At 46.0% G+C, this 27,500-nt stretch overlaps 3 protein-coding genes across 3 annotated transcripts in view; all 3 read left to right on the forward strand.

Moving 5' to 3' along the window:
• Window positions 1-1,451: 1,451 nt before the first annotated feature.
• LOC140536212 (uncharacterized) lies at window positions 1,452-6,173 on the forward strand. Its single transcript, XM_072657920.1, has 3 exons — window positions 1,452-1,743; window positions 3,093-3,737; window positions 4,759-6,173. The coding sequence occupies exons 1-3, from the start codon at window positions 1,659-1,661 to the stop codon at window positions 6,171-6,173; spliced, it is 2,145 nt and encodes a 714-aa protein (XP_072514021.1). The 5' UTR covers window positions 1,452-1,658.
• Window positions 6,174-7,626: 1,453 nt separating this feature from the next.
• LOC140536210 (NLR family CARD domain-containing protein 3-like) lies at window positions 7,627-16,638 on the forward strand. Its single transcript, XM_072657914.1, has 8 exons — window positions 7,627-7,681; window positions 9,078-9,342; window positions 10,527-10,556; window positions 11,768-13,535; window positions 13,894-14,067; window positions 14,917-15,090; window positions 15,167-15,213; window positions 16,102-16,638. Exons 2-8 carry the CDS (start codon window positions 9,078-9,080, stop codon window positions 16,635-16,637), a joined length of 2,994 nt encoding a protein of 997 aa, XP_072514015.1. The 5' UTR covers window positions 7,627-7,681; the 3' UTR covers window position 16,638.
• A 4,578-nt stretch (window positions 16,639-21,216) lies between these two features.
• Window positions 21,217-27,500, forward strand: part of LOC140535789 (bifunctional apoptosis regulator-like) — a 12,426-nt gene continuing 6,142 nt past the window's right edge. Inside the window, exons 1-5 of the mRNA XM_072657294.1 lie at window positions 21,217-21,490; window positions 24,247-24,534; window positions 24,647-24,848; window positions 25,068-25,237; window positions 25,471-25,615. Of these exons, the coding sequence (XP_072513395.1) occupies window positions 24,272-24,534; window positions 24,647-24,848; window positions 25,068-25,237; window positions 25,471-25,615 (780 nt within the window). The 5' untranslated portion in view covers window positions 21,217-21,490; window positions 24,247-24,271. The remainder of the gene's footprint in view (window positions 21,491-24,246; window positions 24,535-24,646; window positions 24,849-25,067; window positions 25,238-25,470; window positions 25,616-27,500) is intronic.

A 27,500-nucleotide genomic window follows, 5' to 3' on the forward strand; every position in this document is an offset into this window, starting at 1 on the left:
TCCACAGTGACTGTAGGCCTGGATACTCTGACTTACCCAGAGTATCTAAAGTACCTAAAGTAACATGAGTACTCACTCACCGGGGAACTCTTGGGTGCTTTAAGGTAATTTAGTATGTTTTGGGATAATCTTGGGTGCTTGGGGAAAATCTGGGATGTTTTGGGATGCTCTGAGATTTTTTTAGGTTAATCTGGGATGTTTTGGGATGTTTTAGGATAATCTGGGATGCTCTTGGATAATCTGGGATGGTTTGGGATAATCTGGGATTTTTGGGATAATCTGGGATGCTCTTGGATAATCTGGGATGTTTTGGGATGCTCTTGGATAATCTGGGATGTTTTGGGATAATCTGGGATGCTATTGGATATTCTGGGATGTTTTGGGATAATCTGGGATGTTTTGGGATGCTCTTGGATAATCTGGGATGCTCTTGGATAATCTGGGATGCTCTTGGATAATCTGGGATGTTTTGAGATGATCTGGGATGTTTTGGGATGCTCTTGGATAATCTGGGATGTTTTGGGATAATCTGGGATGTTTTGGGATGCTCTTGGATAATCTGGGATGTTTTGGGATAATCTGGGATGTTTTGGGATAATCTGGGATGTTTTTGGATAATCTGGGATGTTTTTGGATAATCTGGGATGTTTTGGGATGCTCTTGGATAGTCTGGGATGTTTTGGGACAATCTGGGATGCTATTGGATATTCTGGGATGTTTTGGGATAATCTGGGATGTTTTGGGATGCTCTTGGATAATCTGGGATGCTCTTGGATAATCTGGGATGCTCTTGGATAATCTGGGATGCTCTTGGATAATCTGGGATGTTTTGAGATGATCTGGGATGTTTTGGGATGCTCTTGGATAATCTGGGATGTTTTGGGATAATCTGGGATGTTTTGGGATGCTCTTGGATAATCTGGGATGTTTTGGGATAATCTGGGATGTTTTGGGATAATCTGGGATGTTTTTGGATAATCTGGGATGTTTTGGGATGCTCTTGGATAGTCTGGGATGTTTTGGGGGTACTCTGGGATTCTTCGAGATACTGTGGGGTACTTTGAGGTACTCTGGGTAATACTGGAACAGTCTGGTTTACCTTGGGTGTTCTGGGTTATTATGGGATGCTCTGGGTTACTCTCCAGGACCAGGGTTGGGAACCGGGGTGCTGGGTTAGCTCTGTTCTTTTGGGCTGAGCTGGAGGGACAGAACTAACACTCTGACATCAGCACCTGACCTCACTGATGCTCTCACTCCTGTGTGGCTGAATGCAATCCAATCTTCACAGCAATGTTCAGCTCTCTAGACACCTGCAGTAGTCTGGCCGGAGAGCTTTGGAGTAAATATTCAGGTATTTTTAGGAATTGTGCTCCACGGCTATTTCCGCTTCCGCCAGGTGAAGCCCCGCCTCCTTCCGGAGCGGACGTTTAAACCCCGAGTCTCGCGCTGTAAGGTAAACACGCGCTGATAAACAAGGGCTTGCGCACCAGCACTGGTGCTGCGATCTCGTGCCCCTTACCGGCTGCTGCACGAGTCTGAACACACACACACACACACACACACACACACACACATTACGCCCGCGCGCTCTGAAGACACAGGTGATCCAGAGCCGCGAGCTGTCACTCTCTCTCCGCGCGCCATGTAAACAGTGCAGAATGTCGCGTGCTGAAGAGCAGTGTGGAGACGTCAGTATCACGGGGGCGCGCGCGCTGAGTACAGAAGACCGAGAAGAGGACAAAGGTGTGTACACAGTGTGTGTGTGTGTGTGTGTGTGTGTGTGTGTGTGTGTGTGATCAGTGAGGGACTGATATTAAAGTGAGAATTACATTAATAAATGACCTGTCTCTCTGTGTCTGTCTGTCTGTGTCTGTCTGTCTGTGTGTCTGTCTGTGTCTGTCTGTCTGTGTCTGCCTGTGTGTCTGTCTGTCTGTCTGTCTGCCTGTGTCTGTCTGTCTGTCTGTGTCTGTTGGTCTGTCTGTCTGTCTGTGTCTGTCTGTTGGTCTGTCTGTCTGTGTCTGTCTGTCTGTGTCTGTCTGTCTGTGTCTGTTGGTCTGTCTGTCTGTTGGTCTGTCTGTCTGTGTCTGTCTGTCTGTGTCTGTCTGTCTGTTGGTCTGTCTGTCTGTCTGTCTGTCTGTGTCTGTCTGTCTGTTGGTCTGTGTCTGTCTGTCTGTCTGTGTCTGTCTGTCTGTCTGTCTGTGTCTGTCTGTCTGTCTGTCTGTGTCTGTCTGTCGGTCTGTTGGTCTGTCTGTGTCTGTCTGTCTGTCTGGTCTGTCTGTCTGTCTGTGTCTGTTGGTCTGTCTGTCTGTCTGTGTCTGTCTGTCTGTCTGTGTCTGTCTGTTGGTCTGTCTGTCTGTCTGTGTCTGTCTGTTGGTCTGTCTGTCTGTGTCTGTCTGTTGGTCTGTCTGTCTGTCTGTGTCTGTCTGTTGGTCTGTCTGTCTGTGTCTGTCTGTTGGTCTGTCTGTTGGTCTGTCTGTCTGTGTCTGTCTGTCTGTTGGTCTGTCTGTCTGTGTCTGTCTGTCTGTCTGTTGGTCTGTCTGTGTCTGTCTGTGTCTGTTGGTCTGTCTGTGTCTGTCTGTGTCTGTCTGTCTGTGTCTGTCTGTTGGTCTGTCTGTCTGTCTGTGTCTGTCTGTGTCTGTCTGTTGGTCTGTCTGTCTGTGTCTGTCTGTCTGTGTCTGTCTGTGTCTGTCTGTCTGTCTGTGTCTGTCTGTCTGTCTGTCTGTGTCTGTCTGTCTGTCTGTGTCTGTTGGTCTGTCTGTCTGTGTCTGTCTGTGTCTGTTTGTCTGTTGGTCTGTCTGTCTGTGTCTGTCTGTCTGTTGGTCTGTCTGTCTGTGTCTGTCTGTCTGTCTGTTGGTCTGTCTGTGTCTGTCTGTGTCTGTCTGTCTGTTGGTCTGTCTGTGTCTGTCTGTTGGTCTGTCTGTCTGTGTCTGTCTGTCTGTTGGTCTGTCTGTCTGTGTCTGTTTGTCTGTTGGTCTGTCTGTCTGTGTCTGTCTGCCTGTGTCTGTCTGTTGGTCTGTCTGTCTGTCTGTCTGTCTGTCTGTCTGTGTCTGTCTCTGGAACCATTGGGAACAAAACCGTTTGTGCTCTTTTAGGAGAGGATGCTCCCACACAGCCGAGAGAGGAGCTTCCTCAGGAGCAGAGCTCTCCGAGACCTCATCAGTGCTCCGAGTGCGGGAAAGCCTTCCGCTTCGCCTCGTTCCTGAAGGTTCACCGGAGAACCCATACCGGGGAGAAGCCGTTCCCCTGCTCGCACTGCGGGAAGAGGTTCTCCTCCACCACGAGCCTGAGGAACCACACCTACATACACAGCGGACAGAAGCCTCACGCCTGCTCCGTGTGTGGGATGAGCTTCAGGTCCACCCCCAACCTGATAGCTCACCTGAGGACCCACAGCGAGCAGAAGCCCCTCAGCTGCCCGCACTGTGGGCGTGGCTTCACCCGCCTGGACAACCTGAAGCTCCACGTGATGATTCACAACGGAGAGCGGCCGTTCTCCTGCGCCCAGTGTGGGACGGGCTTCACCTGCGCCCGCCTGCTGAAGCAGCACATGCACACCCACTCCGGACCCCACCGGTGCTCCCAGTGCCAGGAGGTCTTCAGCTCCTACTCCAAACTGAGCGCTCACAGGAGGACCCACGGCCAGGGGGTGGGACTTAAAGAGGAGCGCGAGGACGACGGCGCCGCTCCGGCCTGTGGACCGGAACCGGGAGACGTGAAGGTGGTGAAGGTGGAGACGGGTGTGTATAGTACTGTGTGTGTGTGTGTGTGTGTGTGTGTCAAGAATGAGAAAGTCCAGAACTGGAAACTGGATTCAAGGTCCAGATCTGAAGACCTGTCTCTCACCCATTATTTTATAAGTTTACAAGACAATGATAAACAAGGTCAAATATTTATTAGTAATGAATTAATTAATTGATTGTATTCGTTTTAAGAACATTAGCAGATGATTATCCTAATAATTAAGAATAAAGTAAATTTCATAATTCATAATTCAGACTTGTTTATTGAGTAAAATGCAACATAAACTTTCACATTTCAACAATATTTTTTTTAACAATGAAGAAATGAAGTGTATGAAATTAACGTAATAATGGATTCAAATATAAAAACATAGTTAAATATTTAAAAAATAAAATATTATATACTCTTTTTCAATCATTTAGAAAATGCAACATAATCATTGTTTCTTAAAAATAAGCTAAATTATTTAGTTATTTATTGGTTGATTTTTAAAAAGGACAGGCTGGCTGTGAAATATGTAAATTAGTTATTATAATAAAATACTTTCACTGGATAATTAAAATAAAAGTGTTTAGAAATCAGTTCATCTGAAAGTATTTTAGAAAATCTGAAAATCTGATTCCCAGAACTCTCAGTGTAATCTAATCTGATCCACAGTGTAGAGTTTGTACCTTTTACAGGTGCGCTCGTTTTAAGGTAAAACAAACAAGGCCACGCCTACTTTTATGTAGGCTTTTATGTTCAAAGGATCGCAGTCAGAATCGGCTCTGATTGATGTTCGTAGCTTTTTTCTCCTCAAAGGATTAAGGATGGTTTACTTTAGTCATTTTCTCTTCTCTGATCTTCAAGTCAGTTTGATATGAATATTTAAACTGGAGGAAGCTGATAGGCTTTAAATAAAGTATTGGATTTGGAATCAGTGGTTTGTGGTCTGAGACACTCAAGAGGTTTTGTTATTTAATTTACTCTAATTTACTCGAATTGACTCGTTTCCTTTGTTCATTGCCATGGTAACAGGAGAAGACGCTGAAGACGAGAGCAGACAGGACGTGAAGCAGGTCCAGATATTAGGAGATGCCGAGGAGGTGAAGCAGGTGGTGGTCTTCGGAGATGAAGCTGAAGAGGGCGGAGAAGATTGGACTCGCGTCCCGCAGGAACAGGAACCCAGAGCCCAGAAACCTCACCGCTGCTCCGAGTGCGGGAAGACATTCAGGTACGCCTCCATCCTGAAGGTTCACCTGAGAACTCACACGGGAGAGAAGCCCTTCGTCTGCTCGCAGTGCGGGAAGGGCTTCACCTCCGTGACGAGCCTGAAGAACCACGCGCACATCCACAGCGGGAGGAAACCTCACACCTGCTCGGCGTGCGGGAGGAGCTTCAGGACGGCCTCCACCCTGAAAGGACACCAGATAACCCACATCGAGGAGAAGCTCTTCACCTGCTCCCACTGCGGTCGGGCGTTCTCCAGGCTGGGCAGCTTGAAGGTCCACCTGATGATCCACAAGGGGGAGAGACCCTTCACCTGCACCCAGTGTGGGATGGGCTTCACCTCGGCTCACACTTTGAAAAAGCACACCCACATCCACTCCGGGCTTCACCGGTGCCCTCGGTGCGAGAAGGCCTTCGGGACGCTGCCGGAATTGACGGCGCACCGGAAGATCCACGCTGATGAAAACCCACTGAGCTGTCCTCACTGCGGAAAGGGGTTCTGGAGGAGTCGGTACCTTAAAGCCCATGTGAGAATTCACACCGGAGAGAAGCCGTCCTGCGCTCAGTGCGGGAGGACCTTCACCACCGCCGGAGCTCTGACGCACCACCTGAAGCTTCACGCAGGAGACAAACCTCACCAGTGCTCTCAGTGCGGGAAGACCTTCGTGTCCGTCTCGGAGTTAAAGCTCCACGGACGGATTCACACCGGAGAGAAGCCCTTCAGCTGTCCCCGGTGTGACAAGAGCTTCATCAGCGGCAGCTACTTAAGAAGTCACATGGCCACGCACTCTGAGGACAAGCCTCACCAGTGCTCCGAGTGCGGGAGGAGTTTCAAACGGCCCTCGGAGCTGAAGATACACGAGACCATTCACACCGGAGAGAGGCCACACGTCTGCTCCCAGTGCGCCAAGAGCTTCCGCAGACTGGTCGAGCTCAGAATCCACACGAGGTCCCACACCGGGGAGAAGCCTTTCGTCTGCGGCGAGTGCGGGAAAAGGGCCACGACCATGGGCCACCTGAAGACCCACATGAGGATTCACTCTGGGGAGAAGCCGTATGCCTGCCTCGTGTGCAGCAGAGCCTTCAGGAGGTCCTCGTGTCTCAAAGCCCACCAGTACGTCCATACGGGGGAGAAGCCGTATCAATGCTCCCAGTGTGGGAGGAGTTTTGCGAAGCCCTGCAACTTGAAGGCGCACCAGAAAACCCACAGGCCGGAGTCCTGAGGCTAAGCCCCTCGCTCCTGGACCCTTCTGAAGAGCTGTGGTGTTGTCTCCGCCTCTGTGGGCGGAGACAACACTGGGGAAGTGGGCTACCTACCAGTGTCCTACCAGTGTCACTGTGGTGGGAATGTTCCCCGGATGGAGCTGAGCGTGTCACTGTGCACCATCTATGGTCCGAAAAGACAGGAGGCTGTCCCTGATTGGTCCAAGAGATGAATGTCCACCACACAGTCTCCTCCATCAGAAGCCTGTCCCTTATTTTTCAGAAGCTCATGCTGGTTGGTCAGAAGCTCATGCTGATTGGTCAGAGAGATGTTTATGTCCATCACACAGCCTCCTCCATCAAAAGGCTGTGCCTGATTGGTCAGGAACTCACCCTGATTGGTCCAGAAATGTATGTCCACCAGAGGGCGGTCCCTGATTGGTCAGAAGCTGGCCTCTATTGGTCAGAGAGATGCTTATGTCCATCACAAAGCCCCCTCCATCAGAAGCTTGTCTCTGATTGGTCAGGAACTAACTCCGATTGGTCCAGAAATGTATGTCCATCAGAAAGCCTCCACCAGAGCGCAGTCCCTGATTGGTCAGGGGCTGACCCCGAATGGTCCAAGAGATAAATGTCCACCACACTGCCTCCTCCATCAGAAGCCTGTCCCTTATTGGTCAGAAGCTTATGCTAATTAGTTAGAGTGATGTTTATGTCCATCACACAGTCCCTTCTTTCAGAAGCTTGTCGCTGATTGGTCAGACGCTTGCACAGGAGATTGCTCTATTAGATGGTTTTGGTCTAAAATCAAGCATCGCCTTGCCATGTTGATGTAACCCGGACTGACCCAAACAGTTGTCTGGCTGTTGTGGGGCAGTCTCCAGGACTCCAGGACGCCCACTGTGTGTTTGCTTGTTTGTTTGTTTGCTTGTTTGTTTGATCCTTCTGATCATTTAAATTGATCAGAAACATCCTGAAAATATGTTTGATACTTTACTTGTATTAGCAAATAAACATCATATTTGTTTATTATTTATATTTCTGTTTGTAAACAGTGTGTAAATGTGTTCTAATAATTTACCTCCTGGTTGTTGTTTTTTGTCATTCTTGCTTACATGAATTAGGGTAGTTGGCGCCCCCAAGTGTTCAGGAATGGACAATACCTGTACCACCTGAACCCCACGGATCAACTTCCCTGTCTCTGCTCCCCGGGCGCTGGAGTTGGCTGCCCACTGCTCTGGGTGTGTGTGAACTTACTGCCCCTAGTTCACTAGTGTGTGTGTGTTCACTACCACATATGGGCACATTTTGCTGTACAGTGCACACTGACAAATACATGTGATGGCATAGGTCACTCGCACAACGAAAGTGAAAGAGTGAAGATTGAGGAAGACCTGACTGCTCCGTTAGTGTGGCTGGGATGTGGGTGGTGTTGAGCTTCCTGACAGTTTGAGGAAGTGCACAATCTCGTCTGAAAAGCTGTAGGGTTTGAACTCCTAATCTTCAGATGTTCTCCTGAGACGACAAGGTGAGTCCAAATGAAGGCCTCTTTCACCAAGCCTGACGGGTTCCTCTAAACGCTGAGGAGAGCGCTGGTCTGGGAAGGGAAACGTCCTGTAGTGCTGACCCAGGAGGTCGCCGTGTGATCAATAAGCCGAGAAGCTACAGAGCTGTGTACAGAACAGGCTTTCACAAGGGTCTACAACAGGTTCTCCACCACGGAGAAGAACCATGGAGGCCTTAGGGTGTGTTGGAGCTGTTACTGATCTGTGTGTTCAGTAAATAAGGGGAAGGAGCTCCTCAGGGTAAGATGTCGAGTCTAATCTGATCTCAGACCGTTTACTGAAGGCCCAATTAAATCTGATCTCTAGAATCAGGAGAGGAACTTCCTTCTTCTTTCTTCAAAATTTCACAAAATATTAACAATATTATTTACATGTGAGCTACAGTGATCGTGATTATCATGTTTAAAGGTTTTACTATGCCTTTTTATGCTGGATATATAATCTTATTAATAATAATAATAATATTAATAATAATAATAATTATTATTATAACAATGATTATGAACTGTACTAATGCAATAATAAAACATTAATTGTGTCGTGTAATAAATTGTTTACATTATTTATGGTCAATAATAACAGTTATATCATCATCACCATACTTACATGCTTGATATAATATAATAATAATAATAATAATAAACTATACTAATAGTTATTAATTGTAATAATAAATCACTTACATTATAGTCACAGTTATGACAGTAATCATATTTTGTATAGACGCTTGGTATAATAATAATAATAATAATAATGTGTGGGTGTCCTTTTTCGGGGAGTTAAGAGCAGAAGTGTTTGCTGTTCCTATTAATTTCACTGAGTTCGGACTCATCATCATCATCATCATCAACACTTCTACATGCTTACTATCATTCTGTGGTCTAATCAAATCGGATTACTCCTGGATTATACAGAGTTCATATTATTTTAAAAATATGAATGGGGTGCACTTCAATAATCATTTACATTTACACAGTAGTTTATCATTGTAATAATAATAATAATAATAATAATAGATTTTACTAATAGTTATTAATTGTAATAATAAATCACTTACATTATAGTTACAGTTATAACAGTAATCATATTTTGTATAGATGCTTGGTATAATAATAATAATAATAATAATAACAATAATAATAATAACAGTGCTTTGTTTAGAATGTGGGTAAAGCTGGCAGAACCTGAACCCAACTCCCAAAAGGTGCTTCTACCAAGTGCTCCTCTGAAGGGGGTGAATACTTATGCACGCAGCATGTTTCAGTTGTAGATGTTTTGAAGATCTGCTGATCGGAGGAGGCTGGGTTACTGTGCTGACCAATCTGAGGCCTTATTGATCTGAATTACTGTCTGTTTCAGATGAGTATCCCTGATCATCTATTGGCCACGCTAGAGGAGCTGAGCACAGAGGACTTCAGGAAGCTGAAGTGGAACCTCAGACAGGGTGGAGAGGGATTCTCCAAAATACCCATCAGCACTCTGGAGCATGCAGACAGGTGTGGCACTGTGGATGTGATGGTAAAAACCTATGGCCACAGTAAGGCTGTGGACGTCACACTGACCATCCTGAAGAAGATATATCAGAACCAGCTGGCTGAGGAACTCAGGAGCAAGATCCCAAAAGGTAAAGCAGGAGCTAGGAAAGGACCTGGAGAAGATCGATAGCATTAGCTCAGTACCGCAAGTATCTTTAGAAGTGCCCTGGACAGCTTATTCTTCCAGGTGTAGAACGTTGTAGCTCTGCAGTAGAGAATGATTATTCACATGAAAGCTAGGAGACCATTGAAAATGCATTCTCTTCAAAAACCAGTAAACAGAAACAGAGCTAATCCAGCCAAACCAAGGGTTAGCCACGACCCAGCCGGAGACAATGGGCCTCATTCTTCAATATCTTCCTAAAAACGCTCTTAAAAGAGTTGTTGGGAAAGTCCTAACCGAAGGTCTGGCTCAGATTCATGTTCTTAAAGTCCAGCTCTGCTCTTATACTGACTGCAAGGTTAGTGAGAGACTCAACAGTCTGCTGCCACTTGCCATGTCCTGGTGGTCATGAGTTCGAATCCCGAGCCATGCCGCCTTGCCATCAGCAGCCGGAGTCGGAGTGAGCACAACTGGCCGTGCTCTCTCTCTCCAGGTGGGTAGAGGGCGCTCTACCGTCTGTTAGCTGGTGTGGTGGAGCTGGGGACCTGCAGCTTTCCTCAGAGCGTGTCGGCTGCCCGGTGGCTTCACATGTATCGGTAGGGGCATTAGTTAAGTCCTTTGACTCCTAGTGTCGGGAGGATTGCTCGTGCTAGGGAGAGCTGCGAACAGGGGTGAGGCACTAACCAGAGGGTAAGAGCAGAAGGCAAAAACCAGAAAACATAAACCAGGTGACCAAAACCAACAATAGAAAACAAGGAGACGGATCAGGGTTGTGGTTGTGGTTGGTGTGGCGCAACAGATAACACCACTACCTGCCAGGGAGCCACCACACCTCATGGGAGACTGGGGTTCGATTCCTGGTCTGGGTGGCTGTCCTGCGCTACACCAGGGCAAGACTCCTAACACTCTGTAATATGAGGTACCCTGTATCAAGTTGCTTTGGATAAGAGGCCATGTGACCATGACATCTGACTGAAGGGGATTCTGGGAAATGTAGTGTCTGGAGTGGACACAGAATCCTCAAATCCCGAATAATAAAACACCAGGAAATTGGTGTAAGTGGGTTTTAAGAAAAGAAAGCCAGACATCAGTGGAAGAACATCTGTAGTTTGATCAACTCAAAAATAAAAACCTGTAACCTGAAATGCTGTCACTCTTCTTATCCTGCAGGTTCTGCCGATTCACCTGATTCTACCCACGGTGAGTCTAATGCATGCTCTTAATACTAATACTGATGTCCTATAGCTGCTCAAATACACTATACAGTACACCTGCTCCCGGAGTAACTGGTGTAGCACTATCCTGCTGAAAAGGGCCAGTGGCTTTGCTTGCAAGTGGGAACAAATGGGATCAGAGACCACTGCGATATCAACCCCTCAGGACAACACACGGTGCCATTATTTATCATTAGACGCCATTATTTCAAAACCATATTTGAAGGGTTTCAGCAGCCTGAAATCTTTGCAGCCCCAAATAGCTGATGTAAGCTCCCTGGACAGGAGATTTGTCAGATGTGAGTCAGTTGTCGAGCACAAGTAACAGCTGCGATGCGATTCCTGCTGCCTATTTCTGTCCTTTTCGTTGAAACACAGCAGTTTATAAGGCAGTCTGAGTTTAGTGTGTGTGGGCTTCAGGTTCAGGTTCAGGTTCAGGGTCCGAACATGTATCTCCATTTTTGTTGATTTGAACCTGTAGCTGCTTCTGTACACAGTGTGATAATTCTGGAGGAATTGACCAATAGAAATGCTCTAAATTACTTGGAATGTATTATTCACCTGTAAGATCACCCTTTTGGAGATGCATGTTTTTCATTGGACAGCAAAGATCATTAATGGCTGAAAACTTTACCCAATCCCCCGCCAGGAGGACTTGAAATATAGTCAGCCATGGCGATTTTCTGTCTCTAATGAGACACAGCATGGGAGTCTTGAGTCACATCTGGTCCAACATGACCAGCATCCGGTCCAACACAACCAGACTCTGCAACAGTTTCTTCCCCCAAACCATCAGACTTCTCAACTCCAGAGACTGAACTGATGTTTTTTTCTGTTCCATGCACACTTTGACTTGACTTGACTTGACATCACACCAACGTTCACAAAGCTAACCGAAGCTGGAAGCACAGCAGCGTTACAGGAGAAGGCAAATGCTTTACCATAAAGTAACCATTTCTGGGGCGGTGGTGCTCAGTGGTTAGAGCTCCGGGCTGTGACAGGGTTGAGGGTTCGATACCCGGGCTCGGCAAGCTGCCTCTCTTGAGCAAGGTCCTTTGGTCCTTTGCTCTCCCGTAATGCTGCTGAGTAAACGTTGGTGCTGATGTGACTCTGTGGGCCTCCATACAGCAGACGCTGGATGAAGGTTGCGTTTGTTGAGCATTAATTTCTACGTCTTCTCGTGTTCTTATTGAGCAGATTCAAAGAGACAGACAGAGAGCCAGAAGCTGAAGACCAAACTCAAGCGTAAATATGCAACCTTGACCGAAGGGACGGGAGCCAAGAGAAGACGTGTGAACCTGAACGACGTTTACACAAACCTCTACGCAGTGAAAGACTGGACTGGAGGAGTGAGCACAGAGCACGAAGTCGTCCACAGCGAGGCAGAGTCCTGGAGGTGTTCTGGGGAGGAAACTTCAGTCTTGCTGAGAAACCTTTTCCAGTCTGAGTCTAAGGTGCTGACAGTAGGAATAGCTGGAGTGGGTAAAACTGTCGCCGTCCAGAAGTTCGTCCTAGACTGGGCGGAAGGAGATTACAATCAGGACGTAGACTTCGTTTTTTATATCCCCTTCAGAGAACTGAACCTTATTACAGATGAAGAGCGCAGCTTCAAAGAGCTGCTGCTTTACTTCCATCCAGAACTCCAACATCTGAAGGACACTGGGATCTTCGATGACCAATGCAGGGCTCTCTTCATCTTCGATGGCCTGGACGAGTTCAGGGTTCCGCTGAATTTCAGACAGAAGATTGTGTCAGACGTGGAAGAGAAGGCAAAAATCGACGTGCTGATAACGAACCTCGTCAAGGGTCACCTGCTTCCTACGGCTCTCATCTGGATAACATCTCGACCGGCAACAGCCGATCAGATCCCCTTAGACAGCATCGATCTGGTGACAGAGCTGCGAGGGTTTAGTGACTCACAGAAGCTAGAATACTTCAAGAAGAGGCTTCCAGACAAGAAGGCTGGGAGACTCATCGACCATGTTAAAGAGTGCAGAAGTCTTCATATCATGTGCCACATGCCGATCTTCTGTTGGATGATGACCGCTGTTCTTCAGCGACATCTGGAGAGAAAAGAGAGCAAAGAAATTCCGAGGACTCTAACAGAGATGTACACCAACTTCCTCCTCGTCCAGGCGAACCTGAAAATCGATAAATATGACGAGTCATGTGAGAGGGATACGGGGAAACTTCTGAAGTCCAACAAAGATGTGATTCTACAGCTTGCTGAGCTGGCCTTCAAACAGCTGGTGGAGGGCAATGTGGTCTTCTACAAAGAGGACCTGCAAGACTGCAGGATCAACACCAGCAAGCGGTCTGTTTACTCCGGCATTTGCTCGGAGTTCCTGTTGGAGGAATCTTTCCTTTACCAAAGGAAGGTCTACTGCTTTGTGCACTTGAGCTTCCAGGAGTTCCTGGCTGCTGTCTTCGTCTTTCACTGCTATGTCAGCAAGAACATGAAACCGCTGCACATTTTTCAGAAGTGGTCTGAAGACGTTTCTCTGGATGAGTTGCTGCTCAAAGTAGTGGAAACAAGCCTGTGGAGCCAAACTGGGCGCTACGACCTCTTCCTTCGTTTCCTCCTGGGAATCTCTCTGGAGTCCAATCAGAGGCTCCTTCAGGGCCTTCTGACACATGTGGAGCGTAGTGCCGAGAGCATCAGTACAACAGTCCAGTTCATCAAACAACAAATCCAATCAGAGGACCTTCCCACAGACAGATCCATCAACCTGTTCCTCTGTCTCCTAGAGATGGACGATTGGTCCTTTTACAGCGAGAGCCGAGAGTTTCTACGATCGGCTAAGCGCTCTGAGGAGAAGCTAAAGACTGCCCGGTGCTCAGCTATTGCCTACGCTCTGCAGATGTCTGGTGATGTGCTGGATGAATTTGACCCTAACAAATACAACGCATCAGTGGAGGGCTGTAGGAGGCTTATCCCGGCCGTGGGGAACTGCAGGACGGCTCTGTAAGTGTGACACCTAGCTCCTGTTGTTGACGTAGCCAATAGAGAATGTGATGCTCCAAAATATGGTCATCATACGGTCATCATACGGTCACGAATGCACTCTGTCAGCCAAGACATGTCTGAAGGGTCCAGAATGGACAATGTCATATATTCAGGCAGTGCATGCTGTACAGCACTGGCCTGAACGACATAACTACTCAAATCTCTGATGAAATATTGACGATGATAAAAATTAGCACCTTTATCGTGTACCTTTACTTTACCCCTCAAATCAAGCCCTGGCTGACTGACTGCGTTTGGGGTTCTATGTGCTGTAACTCCTCCTTTAACGCTGAGCTCTGCTGTTATCCTACTGCAGGCTGGCTTGCTGCGGTCTCACAGAGCACTGCTGTGATGGCTTAGCATCAGTCCTACAGAAGGTGAACTCACCCCTGAGAGAGCTGGACCTGACCAACAACGACCTGCGAGATTCAGGAGTGCAGCTGCTCTCTGCGGCGCTGGAGAGTCCACACTGCAAACTGGAGATACTCAGGTTAGGGGGTCCTAAAAGTGTCCAAAAAGCTTGTTCGAGCTTCACGGTGTTCTGAAAACTCTCTGCATGTTAGCGGGTTCATTTGATGGACCGTACCAGGCTTGTCCCAGCCTGCAGGGAGGCGACGCATTACTGCAGACGTTGCTGTAAATGAATGCACTGGATCTGCAAGTCTGAGCTGCAGAACTGTTATTAGCAGCAGGGGTCCGGAAATAGGGTCAGGAAATCTGATCTCCAAAAGCCACGAAAACGGAACCCGTCCTTCTCAGGTTGACACCGGATCAGAATAATAATAAAAATAATCAAACCAGGAATAAAAACAATAATAAAACTGAGCTGAATGAAGAGAAATAAGATGAAGATGAAAGCGTGAGGGAGCTGATAAAGTCCTGCAGGGAAACGAGGATGAGTCAACGCCCCAGAGACCCCAGAGCAGGACAGCGGGCGGGAGGGTAGTGGAGAGCCGGGTCAGGCGGGACCAGGATGGAACAGTTAGGACTCTGGATCTCAGAACACGAGAGAGAGAGAGTGAAGGGGTCAGGAGGGAGGAGCGCAGGGGAAGGTCAGGGGGTAATATAGCCTGATAGGATCCAGTAAATGGACTTGTACTAGCAGCAGGCAGACAGCAGGGGGCAGCTCAGCACACAGGGGAGTAGACTGATGCACAGCCTGTGCCTAAAACCGCTGACCTAGACAACTGGCTGAGCCAGGAGCCAGAGAACAGGGTCAGACCCAGAGCTCGGGCTGGATTAGGGTTCAGCGCTTACGTCCTGCAGTGTAGTGGATGGTGGGTGCTGAGTGTTCTGTCCGGCAGGGTTAACGAGCCTCGCTCCCTCTGTGCCTCTGCAGGCTGTCTGCTTGCATGGTCACGGGTAAAGGCTGTTCTTCTCTGGCTGCAGCTCTGAGCTCCGGTCACTCTACCCTGAGGGAGCTGGACCTGAGCTACAATCACCCTGGAGAAGCCGGGACGAGGGCACTCTCTGACCTGCAGGAGGATCACAGCTGCAGACTGGAGAAAGTCTAGTGAGTTACTGGTTTACTGTGGGTTTTAATGGCAGGGGTTTTGGTCTTCTGTGACGTCTGTGTGTGTTTTCTTCAGTATGGACCATGGAGGAGAGCTCAGAATTAAACCAGGACTACAAAAGTGTGAGTACACACACACACACACACACACACACACACACTGTCCACTTAACCAGAAGTTAGAGACTGTATCGATGCAGGAGTGAGGAAGCACGAGGTATGGTGTTTCTAATAAAGTGGCCAGTAAGGAAGCACAAGGTGGGTGTTTCTAATAAAGTGTCCAGTGAGTGGAAGCACAAGGTGGGTGTTTCTAATAAAGTGGCCAGTGAGTGGAAGCACGAGGTAGGGGTTTCTAATAAAGTGGCCAGTGAGTGGAAGCACAAGGTAGAGGTTTCTAATAAAGTGTCCAGTGAGGAAGCACAAGGTAGGGGTTTCTAATAAAGTGGCCAGTGAGTGGAAGCACAAGGTAGGTGTTTCTAATAAAGTGGCCAGTGAGTGGAAGCACAAGGTAGGGGTTTCTAATAAAGTGTCCAGTGAGGAAGCACAAGGTAGGGGTTTCTAATAAAGTGGCCAGTGAGTGGAAGCACAAGGTAGGTGTTTCTAATAAAGTGGCCAGTGAGTGGAAGCACAAGGTAGGGGTTTCTAATAAAGTGGCCAGTGAGTGGAAGCACAAGGTAGGGGTGTTTCTAATAAAGTGTCCAGTGAGGAAGCACAAGGTAGGGGTTTCTAATAAAGTGTCCAGTGAGGAAGCACAAGGTAGGGGTTTCTAATAAAGTGTCCAGTGAGTGGAAGCACAAGGTAGGTGTTTCTAATAAAGTGGCCAGTGAGTGGAAGCACAAGGTAGGTGTTTCTAATAAAGTGGCCAGTGAGTGGAAACACAAGGTAGGTGTTTCTAATAAAGTGGCCAGTGAGTGGAAGCACAAGGTGAGTGTTTCTAATAAAGTGGCCAGTAAGAAGAAGTAGTAGAAGTGTACTTTAGAGATATTGGCTGATCCGTCTTGTTTCATGCAGATGCCTTCGATCTCACCCTGGACGGGAACACGGCGAACTCTCACCTCTGTCTGTCTGAGGGAAACAGAAAGGCATTGTGGGTGGGAGAGCGGCAGGACTATCCCTATCACCCGGACAGGTTCGATCAGCTCCCTCAGGTGGTGTGTGTGGAGAGTGTGAGTGAGCGCTGTTACTGGGAGGTGGAGTGCAGTGAGGGAGCGACGGTAGCAGTGACCTACAGAGGGGTCGACCGGAAAGCAGGGGCTGACGGCATGTTTGGACACAACGCAGCGTCCTGGAGTCTGACCCGGGCTTGTGGCTGCTACGTTCTACGGCACAGTGATCTCAGCACGGAGGTTCCAGCCTCGGATCCACAGTCCAGCGGAGTGGGAGTGTATCTGGACTGGTCGGCCGGCACTCTGATGTTCTACAGTGTCTCCTCAACCACACACACACTGAGCCACATACACACCTTCCACTGCAGGTTCACCGAGCCGCTGTACCCAGGGTTTAGAGTCGACGGCGGGTCATCTATCACTCTGGTTCACATACAGTAACATAAAGGCTCGTGAAAGCAAAGATGCGTAGGGTAAGGAGGAATCCTCAGGTGCTTCTAGATGTTCAAGGAAACTCTTAAAGTCAGAAGACCAGACAAGCAGGGTACCACCCCAAAGACAAGCAGAGTACCATCTCAGAGACAAGCAGAGTACCATCTCAGAGACAAGCAGAGTACCACCCCAAAGACAAGCAGAGTACCACCCCAAAGACAAGCAGGGTACCACATCAGAGATATGCAGAGTACCACCCCAAAGACAAGCAGGGTACCACCCCAGAGACAAGCAAAGTACCATCTCAAAGACAAGCAGAGTACCACCCCAAAGACAAGCAGAGTACCATCTCAAAGACAAGCAGAGTACCACCTCAGAGACAAGCAGGGTACCACCTCAGAGATATGCAGAGTACCACCCCAAAGACAAGCAGAGTACCACCTCAGAGACAAGCAGAGTACCACCTCAGAGACAAGCAGAGTACCACCTCAGAGACAAGCAGAGTACCACCCCAGAGACAAGCAGGGTACCACCCCAAAGACAAGCAGAGTACCACCTCAGAGACAAGCAGAGTACCATCTCAGAGACAAGCAGAGTACCACCTCAGAGACAAGCAGAGTACCACCCCAAAGACAAGCAGAGTACCATCTCAAAGACAAGCAGAGTACCACCCCAAAGACAAGCAGGGTACCACCCCAAAGACAAGGAGAGTACCACCCCAGAGACAAGCAGAGTACCACCCCAAAGACAAGCAGAGTACCACCCCAGAGACAAGCAGGGTACCACCCCAAAGACAAGCAGAGTACCACCCCAAAGACAAGCAGAGTACCACCCCAAGGACAAGCAGAGTACAACCCCAAAGACAAGCAGAGTACCACCCCAAAGACAAGCAGGGTACCATCTCAGAGACAAGCAGAGTACCACCCCAAGGACAAGCAGAGTACAACCCCAAAGACAAGCAGAGTACCACCCCAAAGACAAGCAGAGTACCACCCCAAAGACAAGCAGAGTACCACCCCAAAGACAAGCAGAGTACCACCCCAAAGACAAGCAGAGTACAACCCCAAAGACAAGCAGAGTACCACCTCAAAGACAAGCAGAGTACCACCCCAAAGACAAGCAGAGTACCACCCCAAAGACAAGCAGAGTACCACCCTAAAGACAAGCAGAGTACCACCCTAAAGACAAGCAGAGTACAACCCCAAAGACAAGCAGAGTACCACCCCAAAGACAAGCAGAGTACAACCCCAAAGACAAGCAGAGTACCACCCTAAAGACAAGCAGAGTACCACCCTAAAGACAAGCAGAGTACAACCCCAAAGACAAGCAGAGTACCACCCCAAAGACAAGCAGGGTACCACCCCAAAGACAAGCAGGGTACCACATCAGAGATATGCAGAGTACCACCCCAAAGACAAGCAGGGTACCACCCCAGAGACAAGCAAAGTACCATCTCAAAGACAAGCAGAGTACCACCCCAAAGACAAGCAGAGTACCATCTCAAAGACAAGCAGAGTACCACCTCAGAGACAAGCAGGGTACCACCTCAGAGATATGCAGAGTACCACCCCAAAGACAAGCAGAGTACCACCCCAGAGACAAGCAAAGTACCATCTCAAAGACAAGCAGGGTACCACCTCAGAGATATGCAGAGTACCACCCCAGAGACAAGCAGAGTACCACCTCAGAGACAAGCAGAGTACCACCTCAGAGACAAGCAGAGTACCACCTCAGAGACAAGCAGAGTACCATCTCAGAGACAAGCAGAGTACCACCTCAGAGACAAGCAGAGTACCACCTCAGAGACAAGCAGAGTACCACCCCAAAGACAAGCAGAGTACCACCTCAGAGACAAGCAGAGTACCATCTCAGAGACAAGCAGAGTACCACCTCAGAGACAAGCAGAGTACCACCCCAAAGACAAGCAGAGTACCATCTCAAAGACAAGCAGAGTACCACCCCAAAGACAAGCAGAGTACCACCCCAAAGACAAGCAGAGTACAACCCCAAAGACAAGCAGAGTACCACCCCAAAGACAAGCAGAGTACCACCTCAGAGACAAGCAGAGTACCATCTCAAAGACAAGCAGAGTACCACCTCAAAGACAAGCAGAGTACCACCCCAAAGACAAGCAGAGTACAACCCCAAAGACAAGCAGAGTACCACCCCAAAGACAAGCAGAGTACCACCCCAAAGACAAGCAGAGTACAACCCCAAAGACAAGCAGAGTACCACCCCAAAGACAAGCAGAGTACCACCTCAGAGACAAGCAGAGTACCACCCCAAGGACAAGCAGAGTACCACCCCAAAGACAAGCAGAGTACCACCCCAAAGACAAGCAGAGTACCACCCCAAAGACAAGCAGAGTACCACCCCAAAGACAAGCAGAGTACCACCCCAAAGACAAGCAGAGTACCACCTCAGAGACAAGCAGAGTACCACCCCAAGGACAAGCAGAGTACCACCCCAAAGACAAGCAGAGTACAACCCCAAAGACAAGCAGAGTACAACCCCAAAGACAAGCAGAGTACCACCTCAAAGACAAGCAGAGTACCACCCCAAGGACAAGCAGAGTACAACCCCAAAGACAAGCAGAGTACCACCCCAAAGACAAGCAGGGTACCACCTCAGAGACAAGCAGAGTACCACCTCAGAGACAAGCAGAGTACCATCTCAAAGACAAGCAGAGTACCACCTCAAAGACAAGCAGAGTACCACCCCAAAGACAAGCAGAGTACCACCCCAAGGACAAGCAGAGTACAACCTCAAAGACAAGCAGAGTACCACCCCAAAGATAAGCAGAGTACCACCCCAAAGACAAGCAGAGTACCACCTCAGAGACAAGCAGAGTACCATCTCAAAGACAAGCAGAGTACCACCCCAAGGACAAGCAGAGTACCACCCCAAAGACAAGCAGAGTACCACCCTAAAGACAAGCAGAGTACCACCCCAAAGACAAGCAGAGTACAACCCCAAAGACAAGCAGAGTACCACCCCAAGGACAAGCAGAGTACCACCCCAAAGACAAGCAGAGTACCACCTCAAAGTCAAGCAGAGTACAACCTCAAAGACAAGCAGAGTACCACCCCAAAGACAAGCAGAGTACCACCTCAAAGTCAAGCAGAGTACCACCCCAAAGACAAGCAGAGTACCACCTCAAAGTCAAGCAGAGTACCACCCCAAAGACAAGCAGAGTACCACCCCAAAGACAAGCAGAGTACCACCCCAGAGACAAGCAGCATTTCCATTAATAATTCAGTTGGGAACACACTTTCAGCCTAACTGTGATTTTATATGCATTTATATACAGTATATATATATATATATATATATATATATATATATATATATATATATATATATATATATAGTATTTTATTTTATTTTATATTTTTTATTATAAAACCTATGACCTCCACTCTGATTATTAAACATTATTTTTACTTATTCTTGTCCTTGTTGTATCAACATCATTATTGTTATTGTTACTAATATATTATTACATATTAATGTATTATTAACACAATAAACACTATTATCATCAGTTATTATCAACATTATTATTATGGACAATTTAAGCTGTGTTTTTATGATCACTCTTGTTATAAAAAATATTAATACAATTATTATTTTTTTGTTTTTATTGGTAATATTTTTAATAGAGCTTGTTAATGATCAATTATACATTAGTATTCTTAGTGTTGAGTGTTATTATTATGTATTATTATTATTATTTTAATGATTATTATTATTTATTATTATTATTTTAATGATTATTATTATTTATTATTATTATTATTATTATTTTAATGATTATTATTATTTATTATTATTATTATTACTATTATTTTAATGATTATTATTATTTATTATTATTATTTTAATGATTATTATTTATTATTATTATTATTTATTATTATTATTATTTTAATGATTATTATGTATTATTATTATTTTAATGATTATTATGTATTATTATTATTATTTATTATTATTATTATTTATTATTATTATTATTTTAATGATTATTATGTATTATTATTATTTTAATGATGATTATTATGTGTTATTATTATTATTTATTATTATTATTTATTATTGTTATTATTATTATTATTATTATTATTATTATTATTATTATTATTATGGTGTATCAGCTCTCCTCTCGGGTCTGGCTGAGATCAGAAGTATCTCCGTGTTCTTTAAAAATATTAACAGTTTCACAGCTGTCACACGAACGGACCAATCAGAAGCTACCCATAAAGTGACAGCTCCGCGTCCCTCCAATCAGAAAGAAGCTAGCTTTAGCCCCGCCCCTTTAGTTCCTCAACCTGCTGCAGTGCTGCCTTCAACCCTCCCCCCGGTTTGTGTTCATACGTGTTTCTGACTGCTGCGCGCGCTACAGGGGAGATACTCGGACAGAGGAACGATGCTGTTTTGTGAGAAGCAGGAAATGTAGGAAACATTGATCAATCACTCATCAGAGTTTGGGAAGATTAGATTTGATATCATTACAATGTTTAATCGTTTCCTAATAATCAGATTTTTACTGGTTTATTTTATTAATTTTATTAATTATTAAGTCGCCGGAGTCAAATGTCTGATGTTAGATCAGATCTGTGACAGTCCGATCTGTGTGAGTCTGGGTGAATCCCAGAGCCCTGCCCGCTGGTCAGCGGCGGGTGCCGGACTCGGAAACGCGGTGCAACAGCGGGAGTCGCGGCGCGGGTGAAGGCAGCGCGCGGACTGAGTGCGCTGCGGGAAGCTAACAGCAGCACAGCGGAGCCGGAACAGCGGGTATAACCTGCGATGTGACCGAAATCCCAGCGTCCCCCTCCGCCCAGCACACCTGCACCCCTCAGGTAACACCACCCGAATGGTTCGGGTCGGCGTTTAACCCGGAAACACCACGTGACCTGGCTTATCTGCGCTTAGCAGCGTTAGCACCTGCTGCCGTGCTAGCGGCTAATACAGCCCCCCCTGTAGACCAGGGCTCGAGACCAAACACACACACATGAAGAACTCGGATTAGAGGTCGGATTAGAGGTCGGATTAGAGGTCGGATTAGAGGTCGGGTTGTGAATTTGGGTGGTTGTCAGATGTCGTCAGTGCTGGGTTTGGCTAATCTGTGTTAAAGTGCACAAATCCGGAGATGTGTTCTGCAGCCGCAATGATTCAGGATTCATGATTCGGTTCGATACGATACAGCGCGGTCTCGATTCAGTAATCCGGTTCGATATGATTCATTGGGGTCTCCATTTTGAGGTCTCGCTGAATCATATCGATTCAGATTACTGAATTGAGACCCTGCTGAATCATATTGATCCAGATTACTGAATTGAGACCCTGTTGAATCATATTGATTCAGATTACTGAATTGAGACCCTACTGAATCATATCGATCCAGATTACTGAATTGAGACCCTCTTGAATCATATTGATCCAGATTACTGAATTGAGACCCTGTTGAATCATATTGATCCAGATTACTGAATTGAGACCCTGTTGAATCATATTGATCCAGATTACTGAATTGAGACCCTGCTGAATCATATTGATCCAGATTGCTGAATTGAGACCTCACTGAATCATATTGATCCAGATTGCTGTATTGAGACCCTGCTGAATCATATTGATCCAGATTGCTGTATTGAGACCTAACTGAATCATATTGATCCAGATTACTGAATTGAGACCTAACTGAATCATATTGATCCAGATTGCTGAATCAAGACCCCGTTGAATCATATCGATCCAGATTGCTGAATCGAGATCCCAACGAATCGTATCTATCTAGATAACTGAATCACGACCTCACTGAATCGTATTGATCCAGATTACTGAATTGAGATCCTGCTGAATCATATTGATCCAGATTGCTGAATCACGACCCCGCTGAATCATATTGATCCAGAGTACTGAATTGAGACCCTACTGAATCATATTGATCCAGATTACTGAATCGAGATCCCAACGAATTGTATCTATCTAGATAACTGAATCACGACCTCACTGAATCATATTGATCCAGATTACTGAATTGAGATCCAGCTGAATCATATTGATCCAGATTACTGAATTGAGACCCTACTGAATCATATCGATCCAGATTGCTGAATCGAGATCCCAACGAATCGTATCGATCTAGATAACTGAATCACGACCTCACTGAATCATATTGATCCAGATTACTGAATTGAGACCCTGCTGAATCATATTGATCCAGATTGCTGAATCACGACCCCGCTGAATCATATTGATTCAGATTACTGAATTGAGACCCTACTGAATCATATTGATCCAGATTACTGAATCGAGATCCCAACGAATTGTATCGATCTAGATAACTGAATCACGACCTCACTGAATCATATTGATCCAGATTACTGAATTGAGACCCTGCTGAATCATATTGATCCAGATTGCTGAATCACGACCCCGCTGAATCATATTGATTCAGATTACTGAATTGAGACCCTACTGAATCATATTGATCCAGATTACTGAATTGAGATCCAGCTGAATCATATTGATCCAGATTACTGAATTGAGACCCTACTGAATCATATTGATCCAGATTGCTGAATTGAGACCTAACTGAATCATATTGATCCAGATTGCTGAATCAAGACCCCGTTGAATCATATCGATCCAGATTGCTGAATCACGACCCCGCTGAATCATATTGATTCAGATTACTGAATTGAGACCCTACTGAATCATATTGATCCAAATTACTGAATTGCGACCCTACTGAATCATATTGATCCAGATTACTGAATTGCGACCCTACTGAATCATATTGATCCAGATTACTGAATTGAGACCCTACTGAATCATATTGATCCAGATTACTGAATTGAGACCCTACTGAATCATATTGATTCAGATTACTGAATTGAGACCCTACTGAATCATATTGATCCAAATTACTGAATTGCGACCCTACTGAATCATATTGATCCAGATTACTGAATTGAGACCCTACTGAATCATATTGATCCAGATTACTGAATTGAGATCCAGCTGAATCATATTGATCCAGATTACTGAATTGAGACCCTACTGAATCATATTGATCCAGATTACTGAATTGAGACCCTACTGAATCATATTGATCCAGATTACTGAATTGAGACCTCACTGAATCATATTGATTCAGATTACTGAATTGAGACCTCACTGAATCATATTGATCCAGATTACTGAATTGAGATCCAGCTGAATCATATTGATCCAGATTACTGAATTGAGATCCAGCTGAATCATATTGATCCAGATTGCTGAATTGAGACCTCACTGAATCATATTGATCCAGATTACTGAATTGAGACCTCACTGAATCATATTGATCCAGATTACTGAATTGAGATCCAGCTGAATCATATTGATCCAGATTACTGAATTGAGACCCTGTTGAATCATATTGATCCAGATTACTGAATTGAGACCCTACTGAATCATATTGATCCAGATTACTGAATTGAGACCCTACTGAATCATATTGATCCAGATTACTGAATTGAGATCCAGCTGAATCATATTGATCCAGACTCTCTCTCCCCTTTGCCCTCTCTCTCTCTCTCTCTCTCTCTCTCTCTCTCTCTCTCTCTCTCAGTGCTGTAGATGAAAGTGAAGGCCTGATGTCAGACCCTCGTGATGGTGTGTCTGCGGGGGGCTCTCCGCTCGGTCCTGCTGAGGGGGATGTCCCGGCCGGCGGGCTGTTGGAGAGAGAGTTCTCCTGCCACTGCTGCTACGACGTCCTGGTCAACCCCACCACGCTGAACTGCGGACACAGCTTCTGCAGACACTGCCTCGCTCTGTGGTGGGAATCCTCCGGGAAGAACGAGTGTCCTGAGTGCCGGGAGAGATGGGAGGGCTTCCCCAAAGTCAACATCCTGCTCAGGTAAGGTTAAATTTTATAGCTACCTAAAATATTAATAATAATAATAATAATAATAATAATACAGTTACACTCTTATCATACTGTGTGTGTGTGTGTGTGTGTGTGTGTTCAGGGACGCTGTAGAGAAGCTGTTTGAAGCTGATGTGCAACGGAGGCGTAAGGAGATCCAGAATAACCCCCGAATCGCCCACTCCCTGCTGGCCTTCCAGCGCCACGGCGACGAGCAGGCCAGTCGCGGAGCTGCACCAGGAGGTCCACGCAGAGGAGCTGGCAGCTTCTTCTCTGGAGTACTGACTGCACTGACCGGCGTCGCTGTGAGTGTGTATGACAAAGAGAGAGAGAGAGAGAGAGTGTGTGTGTGTGTGTGTATATATATATATAATTATAGACACTGGGCATTTTATTAGAAACACCCTTCTACTCTTCTCCTGGATGATGTTGGATGGTGCTGTACTGAAGGCCTAACATTGACCTGGATCTTCTCCTGTCTCGTGTGTGTGTGTGTGTGTGTGTGTGTGTGTGTGTGAGTTTAGGTGATGCTGCTGGTCTATCACTGGTCCAGTGGGGAAGCCCATCACGAGGTTCTGGTCAGTAAGCCGGTCAGCAGGTGGACGGCTGATGACGTCACATTGTGGATGGAGCACCTGGGGGCGTGGACCAGTCAGTACAGAGAGACCTTCATCAGAGAGCAGGTTAACGGCAGGTGAGACACACACACACACACACACACACACACACACACACACACACACATCTAAACCATACCTCATTCTGAAAGCTGTCCAAGCTGAACCACCACTCATACCTTTAGCATGGGGGGGGGGGGAGTGGGCGGAGCTACAAGGCTTGTGATGTGTGCCTATATATAAAAGTGCTTATTTACGTATTAATTTATTAATTTATTAATTAATGCTCTGTTTCTGATCGTGTTTTCAGGCTTCTGACTCTTTTGGGGGATGCAGAGTTATCTAGGCCTCCGTACAGCATAGAGAACCTCTCCCACAGACGGGCCGTTCTAGAGGAACTACACAAAGTCCGAGAACTTGGAGTCAAACCGCCACAGAACCTCTGGGAGTACAAAGTGTGTGAATATTAATAACACTCTAAATGTAGATATTGTGATATACACTGAGCAGGCGGAGCTACAGTCTCTCATTAGGGTGAATATTAATAACGCTCTAAATGTAGGTATTGTGATATACACTGAGCAGGCGGAGCTACAGTCTCTCATTAGGGTGAATATTAATAACGCTCTAAATGTAGGTATTGTGATATACACTGAGGAGGCGGAGCTACAGTCTTTCATTAGGGTGAATATTAATAACGCTCTAAATGTAGGTATTGTGATATACACTGAGGAGGAGGAGCTACAGTCTCTCATTAGGGTGAATATTAATAACACTCTAAATGTAGATATTGTGATATACACTGAGCAGGCGGAGCTACAGTCTCTCATTAGGGTGAATATTAATAACGCTCTAAATGTAGGTATTGTGATATACACTGAGGAGGCGGAGCTACAGTCTCTCATTAGGGTGAATATTAATAACGCTCTAAATGTAGGTATTGTGATATACACTGAGGAGGCGGAGCTACAGTCTCTCATTAGGGTGAATATTAATAACGCTCTACATGTAGGTACTGTGATATACACTGAGGAGGAGGAGCTACAGTCTCTCATTAGGGTGAATATTAATAACGCTCTAAATGTAGGTACTGTGATATACACTGAGGAGGAGGAGCTACAGTCTCTCATTAGGGTGAATATTAATAACGCTCTAAATGTAGGTACTGTGATATACACTGAGGAGGAGGAGCTACAGTCTCTCATTAGGGTGAATATTAATAACGCTCTAAATGTAGGTATTGTGATATACACTGAGGAGGCGGAGCTACAGTCTTTCATTAGGGTGAATATTAATAACGCTCTAAATGTAGGTATTGTGATATACACTGAGGAGGAGGAGCTACAGTCTCTCATTAGGGTGAATATTAATAACACTCTAAATGTAGATATTGTGATATACACTGAGCAGGCGGAGCTACAGTCTCTCATTAGGGTGAATATTAATAACGCTCTAAATGTAGGTATTGTGATATACACTGAGGAGGCGGAGCTACAGTCTCTCATTAGGGTGAATATTAATAACGCTCTAAATGTAGGTATTGTGATATACACTGAGGAGGCGGAGCTACAGTCTCTCATTAGGGTGAATATTAATAACGCTCTACATGTAGGTACTGTGATATACACTGAGGAGGAGGAGCTACAGTCTCTCATTAGGGTGAATATTAATAACGCTCTAAATGTAGGTACTGTGATATACACTGAGGAGGAGGAGCTACAGTCTCTCATTAGGGTGAATATTAATAACGCTCTAAATGTAGGTACTGTGATATACACTGAGGAGGAGGAGCTACAGTCTCTCATTAGGGTGAATATTAATAACGCTCTACATGTAGGTACTGTGATATACACTGAGGAGGAGGAGCTACAGTCTCTCATTAGGGTGAATATTAATAACGCTCTACATGTAGGTACTGTGATATACACTGAGGAGGAGGAGCTACAGTCTCTCATTAGGGTGAATATTAATAACGCTCTAAATGTAGGTATTGTGATATACACTGAGGAGGAGGAGCTACAGTCTCTCATTAGGGTGAATATTAATAACGCTCTACATGTAGGTACTGTGATATACACTGAGGAGGAGGAGCTACAGTCTCTCATTAGGGTGAATATTAATAACGCTCTAAATGTAGGTACTGTGATATACACTGAGGAGGAGGAGCTACAGTCTCTCATTAGGGTGAATATTAATAACGCTCTAAATGTAGGTATTGTGATATACACTGAGGAGGCGGAGCTACAGTCTCTCATTAGGGTGAATATTAATAACGCTCTAAATGTAGGTACTGTGATATACACTGAGGAGGAGGAGCTACAGTCTCTCATTAGGGTGAAT

The sequence above is a fragment of the Salminus brasiliensis genome, chromosome 15 (genome assembly GCF_030463535.1).
Source record: "Salminus brasiliensis chromosome 15, fSalBra1.hap2, whole genome shotgun sequence".
Taxonomy (NCBI): domain Eukaryota; kingdom Metazoa; phylum Chordata; class Actinopteri; order Characiformes; family Bryconidae; genus Salminus; species Salminus brasiliensis.